Below are 27,472 nucleotides of genomic sequence, written 5' to 3' on the forward strand. Positions count from 1 at the left end.
AACAATATATCAATATGTCATATTATCGTGAATCTCAGTTATCTTACAAAATCTAGTCAAGGAAAATAGAATGAGACCCTTTCGGAAAGGTTACAACGTGTATGCTAAGTTCAAGGCATATGACATTGTTAATCTTCTGGGGAAAAAAGAAAAAAAAAAATCCAGAGAAATAATCTACTGAGAAAACCTGTGGTAAAGTAACAGGGTATACTAATCACATTTGAAGATATTTGGGCATTTTGTACCACAATTCCAAGAGATAAGTAGGTATTCTTAACCTCATCGTATAGGTGAAGCCATTGAGTCATGGAGCATTTTTAATTCCATGCCCCAAGTGGAACAGCCAGCCAGCCACTGATTAAAACCCTAAACCCTAATCTCTGGCCATGAGCTTTCCAAAGAACCTGCATACCATAAAAGACATTTGCTAAAGAAAGACAAAACTTGCCTTGGTAGAGAAGAGCAATACTCTCAAAACATTACGTACAGGATTGTTTTTCTTTGTCACTGGGGATCAGTGAGAAGTTTTCTCCCACAATCCTGCCTAGCACCCCCTACCCTATTTGGGCAGTGATCAATGATTATTTAGTGGGCAGCACACTCTAGTGGGGAGATCCAGAGCCAGGAGCTAGAATGCCTGGGTTCTGATTTTTTCCCTTCTGGGCTGGGTCTAAGATTAGTCAGGTATCTTCAATCACACACAAAGTAGCCAAATGGAGGAAACAGAGATAATTGTGATTTTGTTTGAAACTTCCTATCCTGGGGGATGTGGTAAGGTTGGAAACAAAAAATACAAAAAAGATGGTCCACTTAGAAGTGGTCAACAAATTAATGAAACACAGCCAATTGTCAGTGAAGCGGCACTCTGAACGAAAAGCCAGCCAGGAATAGGAACAGGGTCTCTTCATCCCCACCCCTGAAAGTCTGGCAGGAAATTCAATGGACCTGAAAGAGGTCAAGCAGTTTCCCTACAATAGATAAAATGGAACTTCTGTATATACAGCTCTCCCCACATTTTTTTTTTTTTTTAATCTCAGGAATATGTCCACACTGACTGTGAGGTCTTGACTTTTGTTTTCTTCTTAGACTAAACGTATTTTATGTAAATTCTCCCAGTCGCAGACCTATAAAGTCACATGGTCCCAAAAAACAATTAAGTGAACGTAACGAACAAATCAATATGTAAAACACACAGCACAGAGCTAGAACTCTATTGCTTGGGGTCTTGGGATACCAGCTTCAACTACCTCACTGCCATTATGGCATCATCAGCCTTCCCAACAATGTTGTAAACTTGACACAGAGAATGTCCAAAATATAACCGAATCTACCCAATTCAACATAGCTGCACAGGACACCACCATCGAGGAGCAGTACAAGCTTGGGTTCCCCCTGAATCCTCATATCCTCACTGTACCAGCCCAGAAATGAGAACCAAAGTGGCTCTAGCCACCTACCTACCCCAATCACAGGATATAGAAGGCACAAATGACCACAAAAGCCAGTACACAGAGCACTGAGAATCCTCTTAAGGAACAAGGGTCTCCATGTTCATTAAACATTCAACCAACCCTCTGTGATTTCCTGTTCCTTTTCCAACTCATTACCTAAAGGTGGAGATATTAAGGTATTCTGATAAATAGAATGTTTTAAATTAATAAGGGCTATCTACCTAATAAAAATGTCTTAGACTGAAAAATGCCTCCGTATCATATATCTGCTCATATAGACATACAGATATACAAATATATACAATATTCATATTTACAAATATGAATATATAAATATTTATACTTAGGCAGATTTGCATTTATACCATGTATGTGTATAAATAGTCTAAGAGTATAACTTGCCATTAACTCAATAAATAATGATAACAAAGGGGAAGAAAACATGTAGTTGCATGACTTGATTTTTTTTTTCCCCTTTATGCCACAAATGTTCCTTTACCATGTTTGGCTTATGGGGTCATTTAAATTAGTTTGCAGTTGGGGGCACCTGGGTGGCTCAGTGGTTGAGCATCTGCCTTTGGCTCAGGGAATGATCCTGGGGTACTGGGATCGAGTCCTGCATCAGGTTCCCTGAAAGAAGCCTACTTCTCCTTCTGCCTATATCTCTGCCTATCTCTGTGTGTCTCTCATGAATAAATAAATAAAATCTTTTAAAAACATTAGTTTGCAGTTCATGAACAAAATCTGACCAATGGACAAGACAGGCTCTTCACAAGCATGCTAAGTAATAGAAGGAGAACCATTTGGAATTAAAATTTTGTTATAGAATATATATCAAGTGAACAGTCATACTTAAAGTTAATGATACCTATTTGTTCTTACTTAATGGCTGCATTCAGCTCTAATAACAAAAAGGATTCTCAGGGATCTCTGTTCATCCTGAGTCTTTATAGTTTTAGGTTACATTTATGGTTGATCAAATCAGAAATAAAATTCAAATGGTACAATTCAGTGCAGATAAAATATACAACAATCCATTTGGCAAAGACTGAACAATACCAGGGAATTACCATACTCTCCACTGTAGTGCTATTAAAATGTAATAGTCCCAGGGCTCAAGTATAGGTCAGGCTCAATTGACACTGAAGCACAAGGGAGATGGATGAGGAAGTCAGGACAACTGCCCAGGCAGTCTGATTTCAGAGTCCAACCATTTAACTGTAACATACAACTCCCCCTTCCAGTTCCTCATAGCTTCATAACACAAATGTTTGGAATTCAAGAGTGAATGGTAGTTTCCAACAATGTGCCCTCAAAATGCTCATCCAATTATACTTACCAAGGTAGATGAGTTGCCTCAACTGGGTATTGAAGAACCAGTCGCAACCTTGGTCCTGACCAGGTAATGGCAGAGATGGAAGGGACCGTCCCTCCTGACTCCCACACCTTACGAGGATGTCAGGGTAAGGCCATAGGACTGTGTGCACCAGCAGGAGGTAGTTTCCAGGAGCAAAGCTGCCAAATGTGGCTGAGTACTTGAAGTGAGAGAACAATACAATAATGCTCATTTAGTAAGGAAGGCTTTCCAAGAGCTACAAAGAACACAGATGGAGTACTTTAGAAATACAGCAGTTCACACTTAGACTACTCTCCTTGCAGGAAATGGGCTTACTTAAATCCATTCCATAATAAATTCTTAACCAGAGCTACAAGATCATGGAACATGAGGATTGAAAGATGCCATTGAGTGTCTCTTAACAACTTCAATTAACAGAGGAGAAAACCTAGACAAGTAAGCTGACTTGTCCCAGGTTGAACAGCTAGCCAAGACAGAGCCAGATTTAGAATTCTTTTCCAGTTTTTCCCATAACTTAAAAAGGCAGGCAATGATAGGAGGCCCGTTCTTTTATAACACCAACAGCTAGCACTATTGTTGCATTTGTTACATGCTCAGGTTCTATTCATACCAAAGCATTCAATCCTTCAAAGACTCCTTGTCATTGTCAGTACTACTGCCTCCATTTTACATATGAGGAAGCTGAGGCAGACAGGGGGTCAGTAACTTGCCCCACACCACAAAGCAGGGGAGTACTGAGCCAGGAAAGACAGAAGAGTATCCACCTCTGCAGTCAACATTCTGCTGCCGTCACCTTATGAAAATTCCCCAAAACGTTCTCATGGGAACCTCAAGGAAAGGAAAGAGCTCTCTTTTCTGAGAAGGGTGGTGAGAAGATCAAAGGAGATTCTCTGCCTCGAACTATACCACACCCAAGACCTGCTCTCATGACTTTAAGGAGAATGTGAAGGAAGAAAGGAATGTGTTAAAAGAAAGAGGTGAAGTTTGAAGAAATCCACTGGATTGTCTTTTTTTTTTTTTCCAGAAAATGCACCCACTTTCCACATGGCTATTCCTATCTTCACTGCCCCTAACCATTTGACACTTTAGCCAACCCCAATGAACGTCCAGACCTTTATTTGCAAGTTAATCTTTGACCACAAGGTGGCAGTATGCAATGTAAAAATGCTTTGTTAAGACGTTTTTCTCTGGCTACAAACACTTCCCTGAGGGGTAAATTGGTTCTTAATCCCTTATCTAATAATATAATTCCATAGAATGCTTAGAAGGTATTTCTCATTGTATAAATAAAGTTAAAATTTCAGGCAGAACCATTCTGTTACTTAAGACAAGATTCAAACAGATTCTAATATATTCAAGTTAAAAAAATTAAAATAAAAAATAACCACCACATCTTATATTCAGATTACATTCATCAGGTCACAACACTGTGGCAGTTTTCTTTATCAGCACCAGAAGATGCTAATTCCTGCAAACTGCTATTTCACGGGTAGAAAGATAAGAACCCCTGGAGAATAGACCATACCCGTGAAAGAATTCCTGGGGTTACCTGCAGGGATCTGCTGATCCAAGGGGTTTCAAATTGCAGTGAGTAAGTCTCCTGATCCAAGAGCAGAGCCATCCAGCCATATAGGTTAGACAATGTGTCACGTACATAATTGACAGTGGTTGTCTTATTTCTGCTGTCGGTTATGGTTAAATCATAAGAAACATTTGAAGCATTAGCTCTAGGGTGATTTAAAAAGAAAAAAAAATGGGTGGTAAGTTATTTGTCCATTCTGGCTCTAATACACTCCTCTCCCATCAGTGGTAATTCATCTTTTATTCTTTCCATGTATTTCTTGCTCTTGCGCCATCTTGTCTGTACATCTAGGGAGCTTTTAGCAATCACTGTGTGGGTCAAAACAGCCCCCAGATGTCACAGATCATTTGTGCCTTCCACTGGCCTGGTGGGTTGAAGGTAGTTAACATTCAGATCTGAGACCACTAATAAATGCCATAACAAGTTCATAAGGGCCAGGACTATATATTGTTATTTTAATAAAGAAATATCCATGTTCAGAATCTTGCCATGGACCTATTTTATCAGCATCAGGAAATATATAGTTATTAGATACTCTCATAGGAAGCAATGACGGAGACCCAGAAACTAATGTGCCTAGACTCTCAGAAGTCCACCTCCAACTGCCGGGCAGAAATGGCTGCCGTAGCCTTCCCTAGAATGAAAAAGTAACCTGGCTCCTCTCCCATGGGCTTGCATAACGCCCAGGGCTCAGTCCTACCACCGCACCTAGTGTCAGTTTTTTTGTTGGTTAACATAGACTGTGAGATCTTTAAGTTAGAGATATTTTGTCCATTTGGTGTCCTCCACCCTGGCACAGGGTCTGCACACAATGGGTACTCAACTCATGTTTGTTATATCAAGGTAGGACTGCTGGATGAACTCTCTCTAGAGCAGCTGGTGCCAATTTCCTAAGTTTTAGAAAGCATTTCTACAAGTGCATTTTAGCAAATGAGGAAATTGAGGCAGAGCATGGCAAAAGTATTATTAGAATGTCACAAGGCAGCACTAGAAATTTATTACTTTCTACAAATTACACAGCCCACTCCAGAGTGATTTTTAAAACTTCACTAGAACATAACAGATTTAGCCACATGCTAAGACCCTAAAAGAAAGTCAAAGTGGACAGAAAATAAAAGGCAAATGTAAAAAAAAAAAAAAAAAATCAATACACATTATGACTGTCCTTCCCCATTTGGTTTGGTTTTCATGAGAATCTTTAACTGTGGCATTTTGCTGCAGGCAGATAATTAAATTCTCAGAGTAGAGGGAAATGAGACGAAGGAGGATGTTGGGTTTTCAAAGTGAGGTGTGGCATGACCATATCCAAAGCCAATTTACAATCCAGTGGATTTTATAAAAAGAAACTGTTTTTAGTCTGAAATGCTTAGGCACAATGGTTAGATGGCCATAAACTGGAAATCTTTATCTATGTACATGAGGTGGATGAATTTGGGCAAATTACTGGCCCTCTTTAAGCTTTCCTTTCCTTTTTCAACAAATGAAGGCAGATAGTATGTATTTTTCATATATGAAAGACTGTGAAACTTAGAGATAATCTATGTATTCAGTAACCCACTAATCACTAAGCCCAGTCACATCTACCCACAGCTCATTTAAGAACTAACCTCAGGGGGTGCCTCAGTGGCTCAGTAGGTTAAGTGTCTGTCTCTTGGTTTTGGCTCAGGTCATGATCTCAGGGTCCTGAGATGGAGCCCCACATTGGGATCCATGCTCAGCGGGGAGTGCCCTTGAAGATTCTTTCCCTCTACTCCTCCCTCTACTCACTCAGGTGCTCTCTTCTCAAATAAATAAGTAAATCTTTTTTTTTTTTTTAAAGGGAATAGACCTTAAGATGTGCCAGATTTGCCATTCTGTACTATTTGTTTTAATGTTTAGCAGTTTATTTAAAAACACACTTAAAACTCTTCATGGTACAAAGCTGTGGCCCTGGCAATGCAGTATTTGATACATACTTACTGTAAGAATGCATGTGCTTCTTTCATTCATTAACTAATAGAATGAAAGGGATGAAAAATGTTCAGAGCATTAGGAAATTAAAACAAAAAACAAGCAAAAAATAATAATAAAAACCATGACTACTCTTTCCCTAGATTTCCTGATGCAGGAAGCTTTAGAAAGCTCGGGGTGGAAGACTTTCTCTGATAGAGCTTGGAACCACACATCCCAGGGTCCCAGGAGATGATCCAGCACAGTTTGGCCCAACTAATACATTTTAAAAATAGTCTTCTGAGAAATAAAGGTAACACAAATGTGTTAAGAGGAGATAAAGTTGGAACCAAGAAATACCAAAGTGGTCGATAGGTTGGCTACAGTAGGTGTCATGATCAGTGTGTAATGTGGGATTCGTTTTAGTTCAGAGAATGATTCTGAGTATTTCAGATTCTGAAAATATAACCTTTCAGTTTTCACAGAAATATATGGATCCTGGAAAATGAATCACAAGAACTAAATCCAGGAGAGACTAATAGATAAATCAGAATTCCCATTTAATAATTCACAGTAGGAAATAAGGCTTCCTTTCACATAGTCAGTATTTGATAAATATTTGTTGAATGAATGAGTGAGTGTTAAAATGGACCAGTACACTCCAAACCAATACTCGGTGATGTTTCTCCCCAACAGAGAAGACTACCTGGAAATCCCACACAAGGGTAAGAAGATTTCTTATAAACTTAACAATTGAAGAAACAAGTAACTTAATTATAAGCTATCAGAGCTTAATACAGCCAACCCCCATATCAATAGGATATTTGCCATGAAGACTTAAACACTTATATTTAATGGTCAGAAAATAGGACATATATAAGCAATCTACACTACTAGTAAGACTGGTTTTAAAAAATGCTAAGGAAAGGGATGCCTATGTGTCTCAGCAGTTGGACATCTGCCTTTGGCTCAGGGAGTGATCCTGGGGTCCCCAGATCAAGTCCTGCATCCAGTTCCCTGCATAGGGCTTGCTTCTCTCTCTGCCTATGCCTCTGCCTCTCTTTCTGTATCTCTCATGAATAAACAAATAAAATCTTTTAAAAAATGCTGAGTAAAAAGAATAAAAATTTTAAAGTGCTAATGTTTCCTGATAAACTATTTCTTTTACCCTAGTCAAGTGCTCTCAAACCACTTTTACAATTTTTTAAAAATTATAGACCAAAGGAAGATTTCTATTTGTTCAAATCCATCCGTCTCTTCACATTTAGTTCCTCTAACCTATATTTTGTCACTTACTTTGCCTTAGCAATCTATGTTTCTCATTCTTTTCTTAAGATATCATGCATACCATCTTGAGTGTTATGAAAATATTGCCTCAATATGTTACAATACAATCATTTGGGTAGATAGTTTCAGAAATGGTTCCTAATTTCAGCAGTGTGGCCCATGGCCCCAAGAGTCCTCCTGGTCATCCTAACTAGACATAATTATTTCTCAAATTTCTATCAGTATCACATTTATAAATCATTTTTTAGGGTACAATCTCTCCTGGGTTCAGTTTCTATTGATTGTGACTTCAATTATTGAAGGAGCCATTTTTCCAGACCATAGTCCCAGGTTTCTAAAAGCTCTTATAAACATGACCCCCTCTTCAAATATTGTAAAACCACCAAATGCTAAGAGTCATTCAGTTCTACCTGTCTCTGGGACTATTACACCTTCCTTTTGATGCCCTTTTCCTTCCAAGCAGCATCCAGCAATCTGATGCTAAGCACCTGATCAACCAGAGACCCACCACAGCACATCATGATCCTAAATTATATCTTCCTCTTTCTTCCTCATGCATTGCCCTGATCCTATCAAGCCATCCCAACCATTTCAACTAAGGTTTAGTTGGGATGCAATTTTACCAGTACTAAATGTGCAGCACCTTTGTGTAATACAATCCAAGTAGAGAAGGAAGTTATCAAATATATCTTTACTATAGCTGGTAGTGGAAATGGTGCATTCTGAAAAGAAAATCAAAACATCAAAGATCCATCAGGAGATAGATAGGTAAGTGAGACACCTTGTATTGACCATCGCTGGAGGCCAAAAACCCAAAGTCAAATAATCTCCTCTCCTTCTAGGCCAAATGCCAGCAGTGACAATGGTGGGCTCTTCTGAAAGGCACCAAAAGAACATCAAGTCTCAAAGAACACCATGAAGAGAATTTACCAATGATAATGACTACAATTTTCACTTGCCCTAAATAGCCACCAATTTCCCTGTGCCCTAAATAGCCACCAATCTCCCTCTCTTTACTGTTAATGAAGCAAAGGAGCACAAAAGTATTTCTAATTTGGAGGAGCCAAGGGAGTCTGCATGGGCCATTAGCAGCAGAGAGCTTCATTACTAGGGGAAGAAGTCTCTCTCTGAACTTCTCATGGCTTTATGTGCAAGAAATCAGGAGGCAACCAGTCCATTTTAAATATTAACCCTTACCTCTGCATCAGCAACAGCTCTATATATAATCAAAAAGACAAAAGGACTACAAGCTTTTTCTTTTCCTGTTCAAGGGGGTGCCTTAATTTTTGTTCTTTTTTTTTTAAATAACCAAGCTTGTTTTTAATTAAGGGATATTTTCCTTTAAAAATAATGGCACTATCGCTTGATAAGATTTCCCAGCCTAAGTATCAATTTAAAATACTAGTTGTGTAAACAGTTATGTAATTTAGTGCCCATATACAGTGTGGAACTGTTGAATGTATACTGCCCACAAAGGATTTGTCAGGCAATCAACAATACCAATGAGAACAAATATTAACTCCCTGGTTTGTGTTTACCATTAGCTTACTTTTCCTGAGGGTCCATATCTCTGTGTATTAAGACAAACATTGTATTGAGCTCTAAATGCTCTCAATTCAGAACAATTGTGAAATAAACCCTTTATAATTACACATCTCCTAAGCCATACACATCCTAATAACTAGCCTCAGATGATGTTGCATCTCCTGAATATTAGGGCTTGCTGCTGTCACTCTCATTTTGTACTACACAAAGAAGGTGAAATTGGAATTTTAAGCACAGCCAACAATTTTTTTGTGTGTGGCACAGCATTGCTTGAACATCCTTTAAAATACCTTGTACTCAAAAAAAAAAAAAAATACCTTGTACTCATAACAAGTCTTTGTCAGAAAACCATTCTCCTACCTCTGATCTGCCACCATCCAGTACTATTTTATATGTATCAATATAAAAACTATTATATACCCTTATTGATTGAGGAACACTTAAATATATTTCTCCTTTCAAGACACGTAAAAAGAGGAAGAAAGCTATGACATTCAGTGTTTCCCTCAAACTTTTAAATCCCTAAATTCACATGCAAAACAGAACCAGTAAGCAGAGAAGAAGCCCTGTGATTTAAAAATCCTTGTTTCTGATAGCCACACCCAACATCACTCCCTTGTGACTAGGCAAGTATCTATTTCTGTTTATCTTTTCAGAGTCTGCTAAAGCAATAATAATTTGTTATAGAGAAGTCCTGGAATCAACCTAGCACCTCCTCAAATGTAGCATCTATAGGTTTGGCAGCACACTTAGGACAACACTGCTTGCTTATTATATCTTAGTTCATGAAGAAAAGCAATAGATGCCTATTATCCTACCTAAGAAAACCCTTCATACACTATTGCATCTCTTCTCTTGATTTGTTGAATCAGCCAGAACATGTGAATGTTACCATTGGAGCTATGCCCCCAAAAAGTAAACAACTACTTGTCAGAGATACTGAAAAACAATTTTATACATCAGGTAGGGAGTTAGACTAAGAAACTTGTCATCCCTTTTACACACACACACACACACACACACACACACACTTCTAGTGCCATGGTAGAGCTGACTGACCCCTACTCAGGAGCTCATTGTCAGTCTCTCTTCCCAACATGTTCAGTGACAGCATGATGGTAGCCATGAATAGGTCCTATGAGTATTTTCACCATGGAATTGGGCAAATGCTACAAATCAGGGCTTTTTATTCTAGAAAGTTAGTTGCTAAACATTTACTGGCTTGCTACTGTGCCCCTTTATTATTCATGAAATTTAACAACTATGTGGTGTTGTAGATATTCCTCAATCTGGGGTCCATTATGATTTTTAGAGCTTTTTCTACTTTACTTCTGTAACCTCTGGTGACAAGAAAGGAGATACTTCTTGGAATTTCCCTGTATGACTTTCTTTTTTAAGTCTGAATAGATACCATTAGTGATGCTATGCCTTTATCCCTAGGAAAGAGAGTTAGGCGATTATTAAAGGAAAAGCTAGGCCAAAATTTCCATTTGAACTCTTCTTTACTTTTGCATTCACAGAGGCAGGGGGTGCCTCATACTTTGAACACTGACACATTAAGAGCAGTTACATAGGTAAAAACTGAACGCAAGCACTACAGGAGAGGATGTTAAGCAACATCTAAGAATCAAGGTGATCAACAAGAACATTAACCTTTTCTGTTCCAGAAGTAGGAAGAAAGACGTAGAAGGTGCTGGAGCAAAATGAATCAAAAACTGTCCTGAATAACTCTACATTCTATGATTAGCTGGGAGGTTTTGCTAGATTGGTACAATGTCATGTGACCCTTGGAAAGTATTCCTTATTTTTCAAGAATTGGATTAAGTTACATTTGAGCTCACTTAATTCCCTTGCCAGGCATTTGTTTCTCAGATACATAAAATCTATAGTATTTTATTCAATTAGCAGTATGTTCACATGTTGTTTTGTAAATCACAGCTGTAAAATAGAGACTTTTTAAAGACATTTATTAAGTACTCAGTATATACCACGTGACCTTTTGAGATAAATACCATTATGTCTGTTTTATTGATGTGAGAGCTAAAGCAAAAAAGCGGGGGGGTAATTTGTCCAGAAAAAGACCCCTCAGGAAGGGGGTAGGGAGTTTCACCTGGTACCCGCAAATAGTTCTTACTTACTTCTCCATTCTTTAGTCTTTGAAAAATAATTTCAAATACATGCATGTGTCTTAACTATTTTATGTACATCCTATAAAGTTGGAGGGACTGGTTGGCCAAACTACAACACCTTATAAACTCTTAATTTCTCCCACACTCAGTACAAGACAATTAACTAGAGAGAGATCAGGGTTTGATTTATTGGTATTTGAATAAGTCTAGGACAATTGAAATATTTATAGAGTGCTCTACACTACTACTACTACTGCTACTAATGACTAATAATAATAATAATAATAATTCCCACGTGGTAATTTTGAGGGTTGAGTTCTTATTCTCCCCATCACAACTAGATGCATCTAAACCACCAGGGAAGGAAAACAACTACAAATGTTGACAAACTGCTAATTCCATCGGGGTGAGATAGGAATGGAGTGAAGAAGGAATCAGCTGTTGGAATACATCATCTGGTCAACTGATAGCCTCAGGAAGCAAAAGCCCAAAAGACATTATGAAAGAACATTCTTAAGTATTTCATGTTCCTAAAATTTTTAGAAATAAAGTCAGGATGGTATTTTAATCTTGGGTCTTATAAACAAAAATTGAGTGCATGAACTCCTCACAAACATGTCCTAACAGAGAAATGGGCAGTAAAAACATGAGAGGAAAATTTGGGGGAGTCCGTAATTTTTAAAGCTATATCCACTTATTAAATATTAATTTTATTGAGTTACTGCGTTCTACAAGAGATAGACAATTTATAGAGCTGTACAGGAGCTTTGAGTATTGGATAGAGCAAATATAGAGAGCCAGCACACAGCAGGGCTACCAAAACCTGTACAGGAAACTCAGGGAAGCTTACCTGAAAAAAATAACCTTCATGCTGAGTTCATGGAAACTGAACCTTATGAATTGAAAGGCACAGAGAGTTGAGCATGGCCGAAGCCTGGGCTGCAGGGAGGGGAGGGCAGAGCATTGAGAGATGAGTCTACAATTATAAGCAAGAAGCAGGTCATGAAGAGCCTGAGAGACAATAAGAATGTGGGACTCTCTAAGGGAGGCACTGGAAGCTCTTAAAAATTTCCAAGCAAGGGAATGAATAGATGGCGAGACAAGATCTGCATTCACTAACTTCAAGGATAAGGTCACAGCAAGGTAGCCAGCTAAGAGGCTATTTTGATCCTACAGGTGAGAGGACTAGAGAGGTGAAGTGGGCAAGAAGTAGAAAGATGCAAGAAGGGTTTTTGTTTTGTTTTGTTTTGTTTTGTTTTGTTTTTTTAAGAGAGAATGAACAGGACTTGGTAGGCAGTGCTTGTGGGAAATAAGGCAAAAAATGAGTCAAAGGTGACCCTATGGTTCTGGTTTAGAAAACTGAAGCATTTGCCTGAACATCCAGAAATTCTCAATGCCCAGAGAGGAACAGTCTATGGATAAAGAGCATAAATTCAGTTTTGACAAGTCAAGTTTGAGATGACTATTATTTACTCTAGTAGAAAGCATTGCTGCTCAGTAGAAATATAATGCAAAGCCATGAAGGCCAGCCACAGGTATAATCTTAAATTTTATAGCAGCCACATTAAAAAAGTAAAATGAAATAAGTGGAATTAATTTTAATAATATGTTAAACCCAATATATCCAAAATATTATTATTTCAGCATAAAATAAACAAGTTATTGAGATATGTCATTTTTTCCTATAGCATCTTAGAAACATGAAGTATGATTTATACTTATGGCACATCTCAATCTGGACTAGCCACATTTTAAGGCTTAGTACCCACATATGGCTAGTGGTTATGATATTGACAGTGCAGATCCTAAGGGCAATTGGATAAATAGGTCTGGAGGTCAACAGTAGAGGAAAAAAAATCTGGAAGCATCACTGTATATTAACTGAAGTGGTAAGGTAATTCAGATTACCTGAGAAGAGTGTTACTTAAAAAGCAAGGAAAGTGTTTCACAGAGCCCTAAGGAACACTAGCATTTAATTTTTTCAAGTAATCTCTGCACCCAATGTGGGGCTTGAACTCACAACCCTGAGTTCGAGTTATATGCTCTACCAACTGAGCTAGCCAGTTGCTCCAATATTAGCATTTAAGAGACAGGGAGAAGAACTTACAAGGGAGACACAGAAGGAGCACACAACAAACTCTTGGTAATATTTTCTGTGTTCCATGTAATTAGCCCTATACAGAAGAAAATATCTAAATTTGGGGGAAATCAATAAATCAATGAGGTATATGAGGCATGTCATCATATGGGACCTCTGGATTAAAATGATCACTGATATATTTATTTGAAATGAAGTTCTGACTTACATAATAGGGCTAACATCACCCTTGTCTTATCAGGAGGGATGAGGTTGGTAGAATGAGACTTATTGTGAAAGAAGCCGGAAAAAGCACACTATCCAGAGGGGCCCCTGGGTGACTTAGTGGTTGAGCATCTGCCTTTGGCTCAGGTCATGATCCCAGGGTCTTGGGATCAAGTCCTGCATCGGTTTCCCCATAGGGAGCCTGCTTCTCCCTCTGCCTATGTCTCTGCCTCTCTGTGTCTCTTATGAATAAATGGATAAAATCTTTAAAAACAACAACAACAACAAAATCACTATCCAGAATACCTGTGGCTCCTACAAAAAGAAAATGTTTTTACAATTGGTAAGTGAGAGAATATAAGCAGCATTTATGCAGATCAAGCACACTGTCATTTTAACAAAACATAAACTAGACTCTGCTTTGTGGAGGGTGGGAATTTTTCTTTACCTAAGTATTAAATATTATTACCAACTTAAATATATACATATGTCTCAGTCAACCCAACTGTAATAGCTGGAATCAGAGGAAGCAATAAAACAGGAAATGCCACAAATATGGAAACAAATCAGACCTAAATAAGGTAGTGAGGGACAGAAACAGAAGGTGTCCAATGTCAAACAAAGAACTTACAGTGAAATTGGACCATAGAGGGGGCTTTCCCAGGAAGAAATCACACTCCAGCCACTGGTTGTTAGCAAAGGGGGAATGGATGCCTTGTTTATGCAGCTCTGTGAGGCCTCACACCCTGCCCTTGGGGGACCTGTGCTGGGGGAGGGAGGTAAGAGCTGAGAGGGAAGACAGCAGGGTGCTTGTGCCATATCAGATCTCCATCAACATGCAACCCCAAAAGATCGTGACTGTGAGAGCTTTGTAAATCAACTCTTAGGGTGCTTGCTTCAGGGCAAATAGCACAACAAATTAATCCTTTCTCCATGAAATGCAGCAAAGTTTGTATCTATGCTGAATTCAAATTGCTCATTAGCTCTGACATGTTCCTAATGAGGTTATAATGCTCTGGGACAGAGATCAAGTCACTGAGCACAAATAGCTAGAGATAGATCATAGAAAAATAAAGTTATAAGGACCTCAGAGCAGTGCTTCTAAAACTTTGACACAAATCACCTAGAAATTCCCATTCAGGATGTCCACAATAGAGTCTGAGAAGTCCCATGTCTAAAGAGCTCCCAGGTAATGCTGATGCACTTTGACTAGCAAAGTCCAAGAAATGATGGAATCTAGTCACCTTAACCTAGAGGTAAGGACAGTAGAGCCAAGAGACTTATAATTGAGAGCCTGCTGAAACTTCCCTGAGGATTATTTTCGGGTAGTTGGGCATTTATTCATAGACCTTAGATCCACCTGAAATTTTTAAAATAGAAGCATAGGGAGTAGGTAAGGTGGCCAACCATCCTAGTTTCCTCAAGGCTGGGATATGAGATTTTCTATTTTAAAACCAGGAAAATTCCAGACCAACCAAGATAAGTCTGTTATCCTAGTAGGACAATTTTGAATCTACTCATTATATTGTATCAGGACTATTATCATTTTTACCTTGTAGGTCCCTGAGTGCTGGGATCATAACCTACTATGAAGGCACGTATCCTGTCCTAAAGTCCTCCAAGAATGGATGCTTCGACAAGATTACATCTGCCCAACCTTTTAACACCATATTGCTAAGTACCTTTCATTTTTAATTTTTTTAATGTCTTTAATTAAGTCACGTTGGTGCACAATGTTATATTAGTTTTAGATATATAACATAGTGAATCAATTACTTTCTATGTTACATTCACCACGAGTCTAGTTCCCATGTACCACCATACAACACTAATTAGAATACCACTGGCTTCCTTCCTTGTGCTGTACCTTTTATCCCTGTGACTTATTCATTCTATAACTGGAAGCCTGTACCTTCTACTCTCCTGCTAAGTACCTTTCTAAGAGACCGTCTCCAGTAAGTCTCAAAGTAGAGCATAAAAAAGGAGTATAAAGAATACAGAGAAATAAATACTCAAGCCTCTCATGTTCTTTTTTAACTACACAAATCTATTTTAATTTTCCATTTGAAAAAAAAATGTATTTAAGAGATAAATAACTTATATAAGTCTCAAACACCCATTAAAAACATCTTTGGTAAAATCACTAAAATAGAAGTAATACTCGGATGCATCCCTGAGAATGAAAACAGAAAGTATGCTGTGCACAATCGAAATGATTAGAAATGAAAATCTCTTTCTACATTGCTATTTTGCTCACTAGAATTAGGCCCATTAACATTTGATAGAATAATAAACAGTCAAGAAAGCAAAAGGGGAAAGCTTTCAGACTAGTCAATGCTAGCAACGTACTGCTGAGGTTTTGAAAAAAGAATGTCAGGATACTGATTTCATGCGCAATCAAAACGCATACTTAGCATTTTAGTAATCCTGATCACATTGACCTACTGTGGAATTTACCTGTTTAAATAAGATGCCAACATAGTCTAGCTGAATCACTTGGCTTAATATTCATGCAGTCAGGACACTTAAAACAATGGAAGGAAAGAAGTGTGGCTAAATATATGCAATGCATTTGAAATAGGTAAAAGATAGAACCCTAGACACTCAGCAATCATTACCTGGAAATTAAAGAGGGCAGAAGCAATCCTATTATGCATTATAAACAGCCTAGCTGCTGACTTAATGGTAGTTTGACTAGCAAAACCACGGAGTCCTTGCTCCAATATTAATAGGAAATGTATTGTACGAATCCAATAGTTCATGAAATTAACAAGGAAAATGAACTGGAGTGGAGCAACTTTGCAAGTAATGGGAAGGCATTAGCAATTGCTTCCCCAGAGCATACTGAACACTTAAAAAGAGGTTGGGGAGAGTACATGTATATAAATGAGAATGGACATTATTGGAATTTTTAAATAATACTTCAAATTTAAATACTTTTCAAATTCTCCATTGGTTGCAAGTCTTTTCAAGAAGAAGCTGTTAGCTCAAAATGTCAATAAGAGGTCATGGGCTATGTGACCTGGTCCACTGATATTGAAAGTTAGTTAGCTGCCATTTGAGTCAGCCTAAAATGACCATAGACTTTGATTTGACAGCTGTCAAAAGTATTCCAATATCATTTTTATAGAACTCAATACTTCTAATAGAATCTGGAAAACAGTTTCCTTTCTATAAACCTCAACAGCCTGAACAATATATGGATGCTCACTGGGAAGCTGAAAAGTATGGTTAAGTCAACTTACAAACCAATAGACATATGATGAAAGATAACATCTTCCCCACAGACACTGCCAGGAACAATCTGACTGAAGCTTAAATTGACCAAACAAGAAGCTGAAAGGGTTTCCATAGAAGCAAGAATATGACTTCTATTTCTCCCAGACAGAGACCCATCCAAGTCTTCCAAAATTGCTGCATGAGGAAATGGAAATGCTACTAAGTTTGGAGAGTTTATAAATTTTAGCTGGTTGGTCTTCACAGTAAATCCACCTATAAATTAGAAAAAAGAAAGACTGTTAACACATGGCACAAAAGACGATTATAACAAATGACCGCTAAATTCACTGGGATGCTTTTAGTACTTGAAAGTGCATATTTATACAGTTACAATTCACTCACTTATTTATTCAAGAAAAAAAATCATGAGTGTCTGTTGTATGACAGGCTCTGTGGTATGGGCTAGTGACAGAGGGAAATAAGGGCAGGACTGGCATTGCCTTCATGTAGCCTATATTCTAAGGGTAGTGATTCTCAACAACGGTGGTTTTGTCCTCTAGGGGACATCTGGTACTGTTCAGAATCATTTTTGGCTGCTACAGCTGGGTGAATGGCAGTGCTACTGGCATCTGGTGGGTAGAGGTAGGGATACTGTTAAACATCTTCACTGCACAGGACAGTCTCCACAACCAAACATTATCCAGCCTAAAATACCAATAGTGCCAAGGGTGAGAAACTATACAATGAGAAATACAGATGCAGAACACTAAATTACTACTTACTAACTGTAAAGGTGTTGTGGTTCAGTCTTTCAGTCTTTCTGCTCTAGTTCTTCATAGGGAGCCTAACCCTATCTCTTATGAGGCTCACATTTTAAACATTTTCTTTCAAAAGCAACATTCAATCAACCATATGGGCAAATACTAACAGTAGCAGTATTAGCAGTAGGGATACACTTTTTGCAGTCTTTCCCTGACCCCACTTCCATGTGACTCATTGGTACTGCTGCTGATTCAGCTGCAGGGGCCTTCTAAACTCCACGCCCCTGTCATTAAAATGCAAACACTGAGTCTACATGCCTCAGTACATATGCTACAATATTTCTGCATTATGTGCATTATAAAATATACCAAAAGGGAAATAAAAAGAATAAGATATCAATAATTAGTGGCCCCAATGTTTTCATTCCACATCCCAACAGAGTCCACGAAGTGAATTAAGTCATGCACTTCAAGACTCCAGGATTCTACCTCTTACAATTTCCATATTTCATCTAATACCACAACCACCAACAGCTCTACCATTCAGCCCTACTAGAATTTCAATGTTTGCATATGCTGTTTCTAATTCCTACAAGCTTTTCTCTGCCATTTGCCCCCTTGTGAATTCCTGCTCATCTTTCAAAACCCTGCTCAAGAGCCATCTCTATAAAATATTGCCTGACCCTTATCTTGCTCCCTTCACTGACTTTGCTTAGGATTGTACTCATGTCACTTACTACAGTGACTAGCTTAATATTTTTATGCCTAGATCAAGAACTCTTGGAAGAGAAGAATTATGTGTTTTTCATCTTTGTACACACCAGTTCCTCAGACAGAACTTAGAATGGACAGTTCTTAAACAAATAAAAGAGCTCAGGCCAGATCATCTGGTGAGAAGAGATACAAGGTCATAAGGAGTCATATGCTTTTCTTCAGTGTCTTACAAATGCTATGAAACAGCGAAGCTTTTAAAGAACTGAGGTATTGTAATCTGAAGTGAATGCCATAAGGCATTTTTTATTCCTATTATTATTTCTACAATCTCAAACTCAGATGCCACCCAAATAAAAACAATTTTTGACTCTGCCTAAACAGAAAAAAAGTAAAGCGGAGACTTGCTGATTATTCATTTAATTAAAAAAACAAACAATTATCTAAATTGGTGATTCAAACCACAAGAGCATATTTACTTGAATTACTTGGTTTGGTTGTTTACAATGATCAAATCAACTAGATTGCTCTCTGCTTCTTTTCACTTTGGCCCATGAGTCCTCCAAGGTATTTCTCACCACCTCAGAGATGTGGTTAACAAGTGAACGAGAATTCCTACAGTTTTCTCTGTGTATACAACAAGCCTTGGGCTGTTGTAAACATAAAGTACTGAATTCTGGCTCTTTTAGGAAAGATTGCATGTGTGTTAGTTTATATCCATATGTCTATCCACCCAACTCCACTTATTCAATCAATGAACTGCCTAGTATGCACCAAGCTGCTGGGTACTAATGCTAAACCTCTGAGCAGGAGATACATGGTCTCTGCCTTTATGAAGCTCAGAGTCCAGCAGCACCATAAAGATGGAGTAGACAGGGCAGCCTGGGTGGCCCAGCGGTTTAGTGCCGCCTTCGGCCTGAGGAGTGATCCTGGGGACCCGGGATCGGGTCCCATGTCGGGCTCCCTGCATGGAGCCTGCTTCTCCCTCTGCCTTTGTCTCTGCTTCTCTCTCTCTGTGTCTCTTATGAATAAATAAATAAAATATTTAAAAGAAAAAAAAGATGGAGTAGACAGATGCCATCACAGGGAAAGAAAGGGGAGCTACAAGAGTCACATTGGGAGCACCTAGTCTCCTCTGGGAATTCTTTTAGGAGATCAGAGGAGCAGTTTCTACTGATGCAATCTTATAACCGAAAGAAATGATGAATCACAAAGGTTTTACCACTGTATATCACATTTACTTGAATGTTGGCCTTTTTATCTTCTGTCTTCTCTCTTCAAACAACTTACCCTGTCCCCGGGAACAGCCCGAACAGGTCCTGATGGACACGCAGTCAGTAAGATCAAAATTAACAAAGGTTGTGTTAGATATTATCAGTTCCCATCTTTTGGGAGTTTTGATCCCAGCTGACATACACAGGCTTCCCTGTAATTTAGAAAGAAAAAAAAAAAGAAGGGAACTGACCACATGAAATAAAATTTGTAATGCACAAATAAAAATAAGAGAATAAAAAGACAACCTAGAGAGTGGAAGAAAATATTTACAAATCACAAATATGACAAAAGATCACAATAGGATGCACTATACACGAATGAGAATGATTAAATAAAAAATAGTGATGATATCAAGTGCTGATAATTTCCATAGTGGCCACAGCAACTGTGGAAAACAGGTTGGCAGTTTCTTATCAAGTTAAATAAACTCTTATCATAGGACGTAGCAATTCAAATCCTAGGTATCTACCTTTGAGAAATGACAACTTACGTTCATACAAAAACCTTACACAAATGACTATGACAGTTCCATTTATAATCATCAAATCTGGAAACAACTCAAATGTCTTAAATGAATGGAATAAACAGACAGTGGTACATCCATATAGTGGGATACTACCCAGCAATAATAAAGAATAAAATACTGCTTCTTACAAGTTAGGCAAATCCCAAAGACATTTGAGAGTGAAAGAAGCCAGGCTCAAAAGGTTGCATGCTATCTGATTCTGTTTAGATGATTATTCAAAAGATAAAGCTATAGTGACAGAAAATTGATTAGAACTCCCTTGAGGCTAGACTTGAGAGGAGGATGTGGCTACAAAGATGGAGCTTGAGGCAGGTAATTTTGAGTTGAACCAACTGTTTTGTGTCTTCATTATGGTGGTGGTGGTGGTGGTGGTTACACTAATCTACAGATATGCTTAAAATCATAGAACAGTACATCAAAAAAAAAAAACAGTTTTACTGGATGTTAATATAAAAAATAAAAATTAGAAAATCTAAAAAGAAACAAAAACTGCTTCTAGTATTTTCCACAAAATCTCTTCAATAAACTCCATCTAATCAAGTTGTTAGTGTTTTTTACTCTTCTACTCTTAAAAATAATTGTATGCCTGAGAATCACCAAAAATTTGTCAGGGGCCTCCACCATGAAAGACAGTGCTGAAAAGAAAGAAAAAAAAGCAAACCAGTGGCAACAAAGCCAGTATACAAATCAGAAGAACAGTTCACCACTATTATTAAAAACCTCAAGGAAATAAGTATATTATATCCATGAAACAAGAAGCCCCAAAAGAGATTTTTCAGAAAAGAAAAAAAACAAAAAACAAAAATGAGAGAGCAGAAATAATCAATTTAATTTAAAAAGAATGAGAGAGCAGAAATAATCAACTTAATTTAAAAAGAATGAGGAAGTACCCCTGAAAACAGAATAAAAAGACAGTTGACAAATCAGAGACAACATTAAGTAGAAAAGCAATCAAGGAGGCCCAACACCCAAATAATAATAATTTTAAAAAGAAAGAAAGAGAGAGAGAGAGAGAGAAACATGAAGAATTATTAAAGAAATATCTGAAGAAAACTTCTCAGAAGGGAGAGATTTTCTAAATTGCAAAGTCCCATGTGGTGCCTAACATAGTTGTTAGAACAAAAAGCTACAAGAGGGACATCATCTTAAAACTGCAGAATACCAGGGACAAGATTCTAAAAATTTCCGAAGAAGAAGATCTAAAATGTTACAAACTAGACCTAGGTCACAGTATATTAAACTAGTCAACCTCAGTGCTAGAATCTAGAAGACAATGGAGCATTTGCCTTCAAAGTGTCAAGGCAAAATGAACTTCAACCTCTTCTTCCATAACCGACAACCTATGAATAAGGGCGGGGGGCGGGGGGAAGTTTCTGTTGGTAGCTCCAAACATTTACCTTCCATAGACCTCCACTTTGTTCAGAAGGTTACTATTGGCTACAATCTAATAAAAATGAGGTATTAAACCAGAAAGAAGGAAAATGTGTGAATCAGAAATAAAAGTTCCAATACTAGGGAGACAGCTGTGAACCCCTTCTCCAAAACTGCTGGTGCACTTGTAAACCCTTGGAACTGTTTTTTGACACTATTCACTAAAGCTGAAGGGATATCCTCTGACCCAGCAATTTTATAATATGGCATATATTCAACAAAAGTACATGCACATGAACACCATGCGACACAGGAAAGAATGTTCATGATGTCATTATTGTTAGTAGCCCAAAACTAAAAATCTTCAAATGTCCATCAATAGCAACATGCCTTTAAAAAAAACTGTGGTATAGTCCTGAAGTGAAATACTATATAACGATTGGAAGAACAAATTATCGTAACATATAAAAAATATATAAAAACATGAATGAATCTCACAAACATAATGTTGTGCCAAAAAAGCCTGGCACAAAAGAATTACTACTCTATGATTCCATCTATATAAAGTTCAAAAACAGACTTCAAATTAATCTATGTCTATAGAGGTCTGAGTAATGGTTCCACTTTGGCTGGTGGAGCTAGGGAGGGGGGTTGTGGTGGGAGGAGGTATGAAGGGACTTCAAAGGAATGAGTAATGTTCTATTTCTTGACCTGGGTGGTATGTACATGGGTTTTGCTTTATAAAAATCTATTGAGCTCTTCACTTGTGATTGGTGCACTTTTCTCCATAAACATTCTATTTCCATAAGACATTTATTTTAAGAAGTGGAACGAGCAAGACAGAAAAGTAACATACAAGATGAGAGGAAAGAAAGAAGTTAAAGGTCCTTGCATTGCTTAGGTAAAGTTTAACAGGGCTATTGTAATGTAGCCTTCATTAAGACGAGAGGGCATGTTGAAAATTTAAGTCCAATAACTAACATAATCATAACAAAATGAGTAACTTTCAAATAAGTAAATATAGAAAAGATATTCTTCAATGCAAGACAGATCAAGTTTGAAAAGTGGGAAAGAAAGAAAGAAAGAAAGAAAGAAAGAAAGAAAGAAAGAAAGAAAGAAAGAAAGAAGGAAGGAAGGAAGGAAGGAAGGAAGGAAGGAAGGAAGGAAGGAAGGAAGGAAGGAAGGAAGAAGGAAGGAAGAAGGAAGGAAGGAAGGAAGGAAGGAAGGAAGGAAGGAAGGAAGGAAGGAAGGAAGGAAGGAAGAAGGAAGGAAGGAAGGAAGGAAGGAAGGAAGGAAGGAAGGAAGGAAGGAAGAAAGAAAGAAAGAAAGAAAGAAAGAAAGAAAGAAAGAAAGAAAGAAAGAAAGAAAGAAAATAGATTGCCAACTCGGAGTACAAAGTAAGATGGTAAAAATAAATGCAAATATATGGGAAACATCAGCATGTGGATAATTGAAGCCACTAGAGAAAATGAGATTTTGCCCAGGGAGAGCAAGTGCATTGAGAAAACAACAGACCGTACAACAGAACTTAGAGAAACAAAAGGATGAAAGGTCTAAATTAAGAAGATAAATCCACAAGAGAAAATAGGAAGTAACCCCCCTCCCCCGCCAAGAAAGAGTAAGAAGAATTAAGCCATCCATCAGCATCTGTCTGAATAAGATGTATGTTAAAGTATTATTATCTGCTCAAATGAATTTCAGTAACAATAAGAAGGCAACCGTCCCACAGATACTTCCCAAAGTAGGGTGACCACAATTCACATCCAAATCAGGACATTTCTGAGAGTGAAAGGAGATGCTAATGAAATAGGACTTAAGGACAACAAGGTATAAACCACAGACCAGCCAGACTGGGGTACATAGTGATAGAAGGCATCTCTTTTTCTGGTATATTAAAGCCATCCTCCCTGAAAGTTATATCACCAACCTCAATATAACAATATAAAGGTAATGTTGAGTGAGAGGGTACCAACATATACACAAATATTCTTTTTTTTTTTTTTTTTTATTTATGATAGTCACACACAGAGAGAGAGAGAGAGAGAGGCAAAGACACAGGCAGAGAGAGAAGCAGGCTCCATGCACCGGGAGCCCGACGTGGGATTCGATCCCGGGTCTCCAGGATCGCGCCCTGGGCCAAAGGCAGGCGCCAAACCGCTGCGCCACCCAGGGATCCCCTACACAAATATTCTTAAAAGAGAAAAATCCTTTTTAATGAAAAGTTGTCCTATTAACTAGTGTTTGTTTTAGGACAGGACTCCCTGGTAATTGCGTGTCACCAATTATGTGTGGGTGGAAGGTCTAAGAAAGGATAGGCCACAGTCTCTGAAAATCTTATTTCCTAGAGGACTGGCAGGCATGACAGACAGAAGCTAAATTCCGAGTTCTATAACCACAGATGGTCGGTCATCCTTTTTTCTTTTAACAACTGACACAATTTCATGTGACAATAAAGTGATTCCCAAATAAATCTGAGCAATCTTGCATTAAATAGAGATTCATAGATGTTTTTTTTTTCTTTTTTGTTTTTGACCTTACAACTTCACAGAGCCTTTAGAGGGTGAATATGCAGTATGCATTTCAGGGAATGGAGGTACTATAACAGCATATCCTAAATGTAATTAACCTAAGAATCTTGCTTTCCTCAGAACTCCTCTTGGGACTCGCCTTCCATGAAAAGCACTTTGGAAAATATTGGATTAGGCAATGCTCGTTGTCAAAGCTATTTTCCATGTGCAACTGGAAGAGTATTCAGCCACATGTGGCAGGATATGCCATGGTCCTAGATCCATAATATTAAGCATAGATCTTGGGCTACCATTAGAGTTCCCAAACCTTCCATCTCTTTACCTGTTAATTCAGGAGTTCTAACTAGATCAACTCTCAGGGAGTAGGTAGCTCTAAAATTCCATGTTTTTAATGATTGGATGCCTAACGAGGCTCTAGATCTTTCCTAGAACAAACTTTTAACATCTCCTATTCAGGGACTTTTGACCTGCACTTTCCTAAGGAGAAGAGATCTTCATTTGGCCACATTGCATTCATGGTGAATCACACCCCAGAAGGGGGATTATTTTTTCATTATCTCATGATAAGCACCCTTTTGTCATAATTTATATCTTAATTTGTGTCACTCTCCCATTAATTACAGTGTCCATTTACTATCAATTAAGATGTTGTGACATTAATTTACTAGGACAGTTAGTGACTCATTTTGTTTTTGGCATCTTCTCTAAGGTTATTTCTGAGGAAGTTAAGAGCCTTTGATCTATCAGTATCATGGAATCTAAATCTAGGTTCCATCCTTTCTTGAAAATCCTTCAATCTAAAAAGAAGATTCATCTTTCAAGGTGGTAATCCTTTCAGAGAAAAGGAAAAATGGGCAGGTATTTCCCTCCTGAAAAGGATGGTTCAAAAAAGATATAACTAAATTTGAGGATTAAAGATAGGAAAAATGAAGCCTAGTAAGAAAATTATTATTTTTTATTATTTTTTAAAAGACTTTATTTATTTATTTGACAGAGAGAGAGAACACAAGCAGGGAGACTGGCAGGCAGAGGGAGAGGGAGAAGCAGGCTCTGTGCTAAGTGGAGAGCCAGATATGGGGCTCCATCCCAAGACCCCAGGATCGTGACCCAAGATGAAGACAGATGCTTGACTGAGCCACCTAGGTGCCCCAAGAAAATTATTTTTTTAATCTTGATATTTATACCTATACCTATAAAATAACCTCCAAAGGAAGTACAAAGGGCAATCATTATTTAAATTTCAATTCGTCCAAGTATTGAGGAACAAACTGAAGAGAATGCTCTTTTGTTGGTTTCCAGAAATACTATAGATCTCTTCCATCTATGATTATTATGACAATGTGAAATGAATATGCATGTAACTCCTTCAAGAACAAGAACTTAGGGAACCCATTACAGATCTGAAGCCTACTGAGACCAATGGCAGTCATGGACTTCCCTTAAGGGGAACCAGTAGTCCTAGTTCTACATCTGGGAAATTTTTTTTTACCTCATCTACATTTTGGAACCCTGGCCATGCAATAGCAGAGAAGTTATCTATAGTCTGTTGTTTATCATGTAGAAACCCACACTTAGGCAAATATTAGGGAATCCTCTAAGAAACCCTGTATACAATGTAAGTATATGCTACTTCTTTGGGGGTCACCCTAAATAGAATAAGGATCCAATGGACAAAATGTTGATGTCGAAACTTGGCAAACCATAATACAAAGAGAAAATGTGAAGTTATGCCATTCCATAATCCTTATGAGGTTAAATTAGCCTAAAATTATTAGGTTTATTATTGAATTGGTATGAAAATGATGCTAAGTAGCAATCAAGTAAGAATTCTTCAAGCTACTCATGACTTTTATAATTTATATGGACTCATTATATTGAAACCTTGTGTATATTTGAATTTTATCATATCACCACTGCTACAAATATAAAGCTCTCCCAACTTTTACCAATTAAACACAAGATTCACTGAAGAATGCTATGAAAATTACATATCTTGGATCACCAGGGAACCTAGCACATTCTGTTTTGATGGACAGCCTAAAACAACTACACTAAGGCACTTACCTTGTGGGCAAAATGGCCAAGTAATAAGCTGTCAGTAACTGAAGTATTTGCATCACTTTCCAAGATGTCAATTCCAAAATCTCTGCATGAATAAACTTGGAAGTTTTTCAGGTGAAGATTGCTACTTCTAGAAATCTATAAAATAATAGCATATGTTATGGCAAAGGTCTGCAGCTTGGTTTTTCTCGCAGACTTCCTATAGCCTCTTTAATTATTGATTAAGTATAAATAAGCATGCTATGCCATATTTAAGCAGTTTTTGTCCATCAATATCTGTACAGACATCCCAAAGTTGCCGTGAGGTCAGCACTAACTAGTCCCTTTTGGTAACATCCCCTCTGTACTTTCCATTTCTCCTCATAATAACTGTTATATTAAAAATGTCAGTGTGAATTCTTCACATATCTAGAATAAACTTGCAGTTGTCAAATCACACAAAATTAATGGAGAAAACTAGAGCATCCAGGAACTCCAGTGCTTACTATTTCGCTCAGTATAGTATGTATTAACTAATATTATCAGAAAATTATAAATATGAAATAAGTGATTCAGCGTGACTACAGACTCAAAATATGTTATGTGCATATATACTCATGACAACTTGGGTTAATGGGGCCAAACAGGGATTGAATATTAACAAATTTAGCTTGGTAGAGTGGAAAGATTCCCTCTAATTTGGGGACAGAGCTCTTGGTTTTGAGCTAGCACTGATATTAACCAACTAGGGCAAGACATTTATCTTTTCCTAGACTTCAGTTCAACCATCTTTAAAATCAAGGTGGAGGTCTGGACTAGCAATTAACCTAACATAGTCATTCCTTTCTTTATTAAATAGGATCATATTTACTTTCATATCTTCAAGTGGAAGTTTCCTATTAATTAAGGCCAAGGTAGCCTTGATTTATCATAGTATCATGCTCCTATTTATCAATCAATCTTTGTGCTTGATTACGTACCAACAGCTTTTATAAAATGATAGGTCTCCAAAGACACAGAGGTTTGCTTAAACAAAATAGGTACGATCTGAACTGTTAACTTGACAATAGTTGTGACCTAATTACAGGCATCAGCCCAAGTTCTGTAAAATATAGTCATATTTAAAAACAACCTGCACCTGTCATTAACTAGAGAAGGGGGAGAATTTTTTTTTAAAGGAAGGTTTGGTTTTTTTAAGATTTTATTTATTTATTCATGAGAGACAGAGAGAGAGAGAGAGAGAGAGAGAGGCAGAAACACAGGCAGAGGGAGAAGCAGGCTCCATGAAGGAGCCCAATGTGGGACTTGATCCCAGGTCTCCAGGATCAGGCCCTGGGCTGAAGGTGGCACTAAACCGCTGAGCCTCCTGGGCTGCCCAGCTGTATGACTTTAGCAGTATTTTAACTCCTATTCAGAAAGTTTCCTTACCTTCAAGAAAGAGTATAATAATGGTGAAGCT

The 27,472-nt window shown here is 37.8% G+C and overlaps 1 protein-coding gene across 1 annotated transcript in view; it reads right to left on the minus strand.

Annotated features, from left to right (window-relative positions):
* PKHD1 (PKHD1 ciliary IPT domain containing fibrocystin/polyductin) overlaps window positions 1–27,472 on the minus strand; it is a 469,911-nt gene that overhangs the window by 220,433 nt on the left and 222,006 nt on the right. The window contains 5 exon segments of the mRNA XM_025419015.3: window positions 2,791–2,986; window positions 4,358–4,535; window positions 16,828–17,074; window positions 19,564–19,699; window positions 26,038–26,172. Of these exon segments, the coding sequence (XP_025274800.3) occupies window positions 2,791–2,986; window positions 4,358–4,535; window positions 16,828–17,074; window positions 19,564–19,699; window positions 26,038–26,172 (892 nt within the window).

This window comes from Canis lupus, chromosome 12 (assembly GCF_003254725.2).
Source record: "Canis lupus dingo isolate Sandy chromosome 12, ASM325472v2, whole genome shotgun sequence".
NCBI classification, from domain to species: domain Eukaryota; kingdom Metazoa; phylum Chordata; class Mammalia; order Carnivora; family Canidae; genus Canis; species Canis lupus.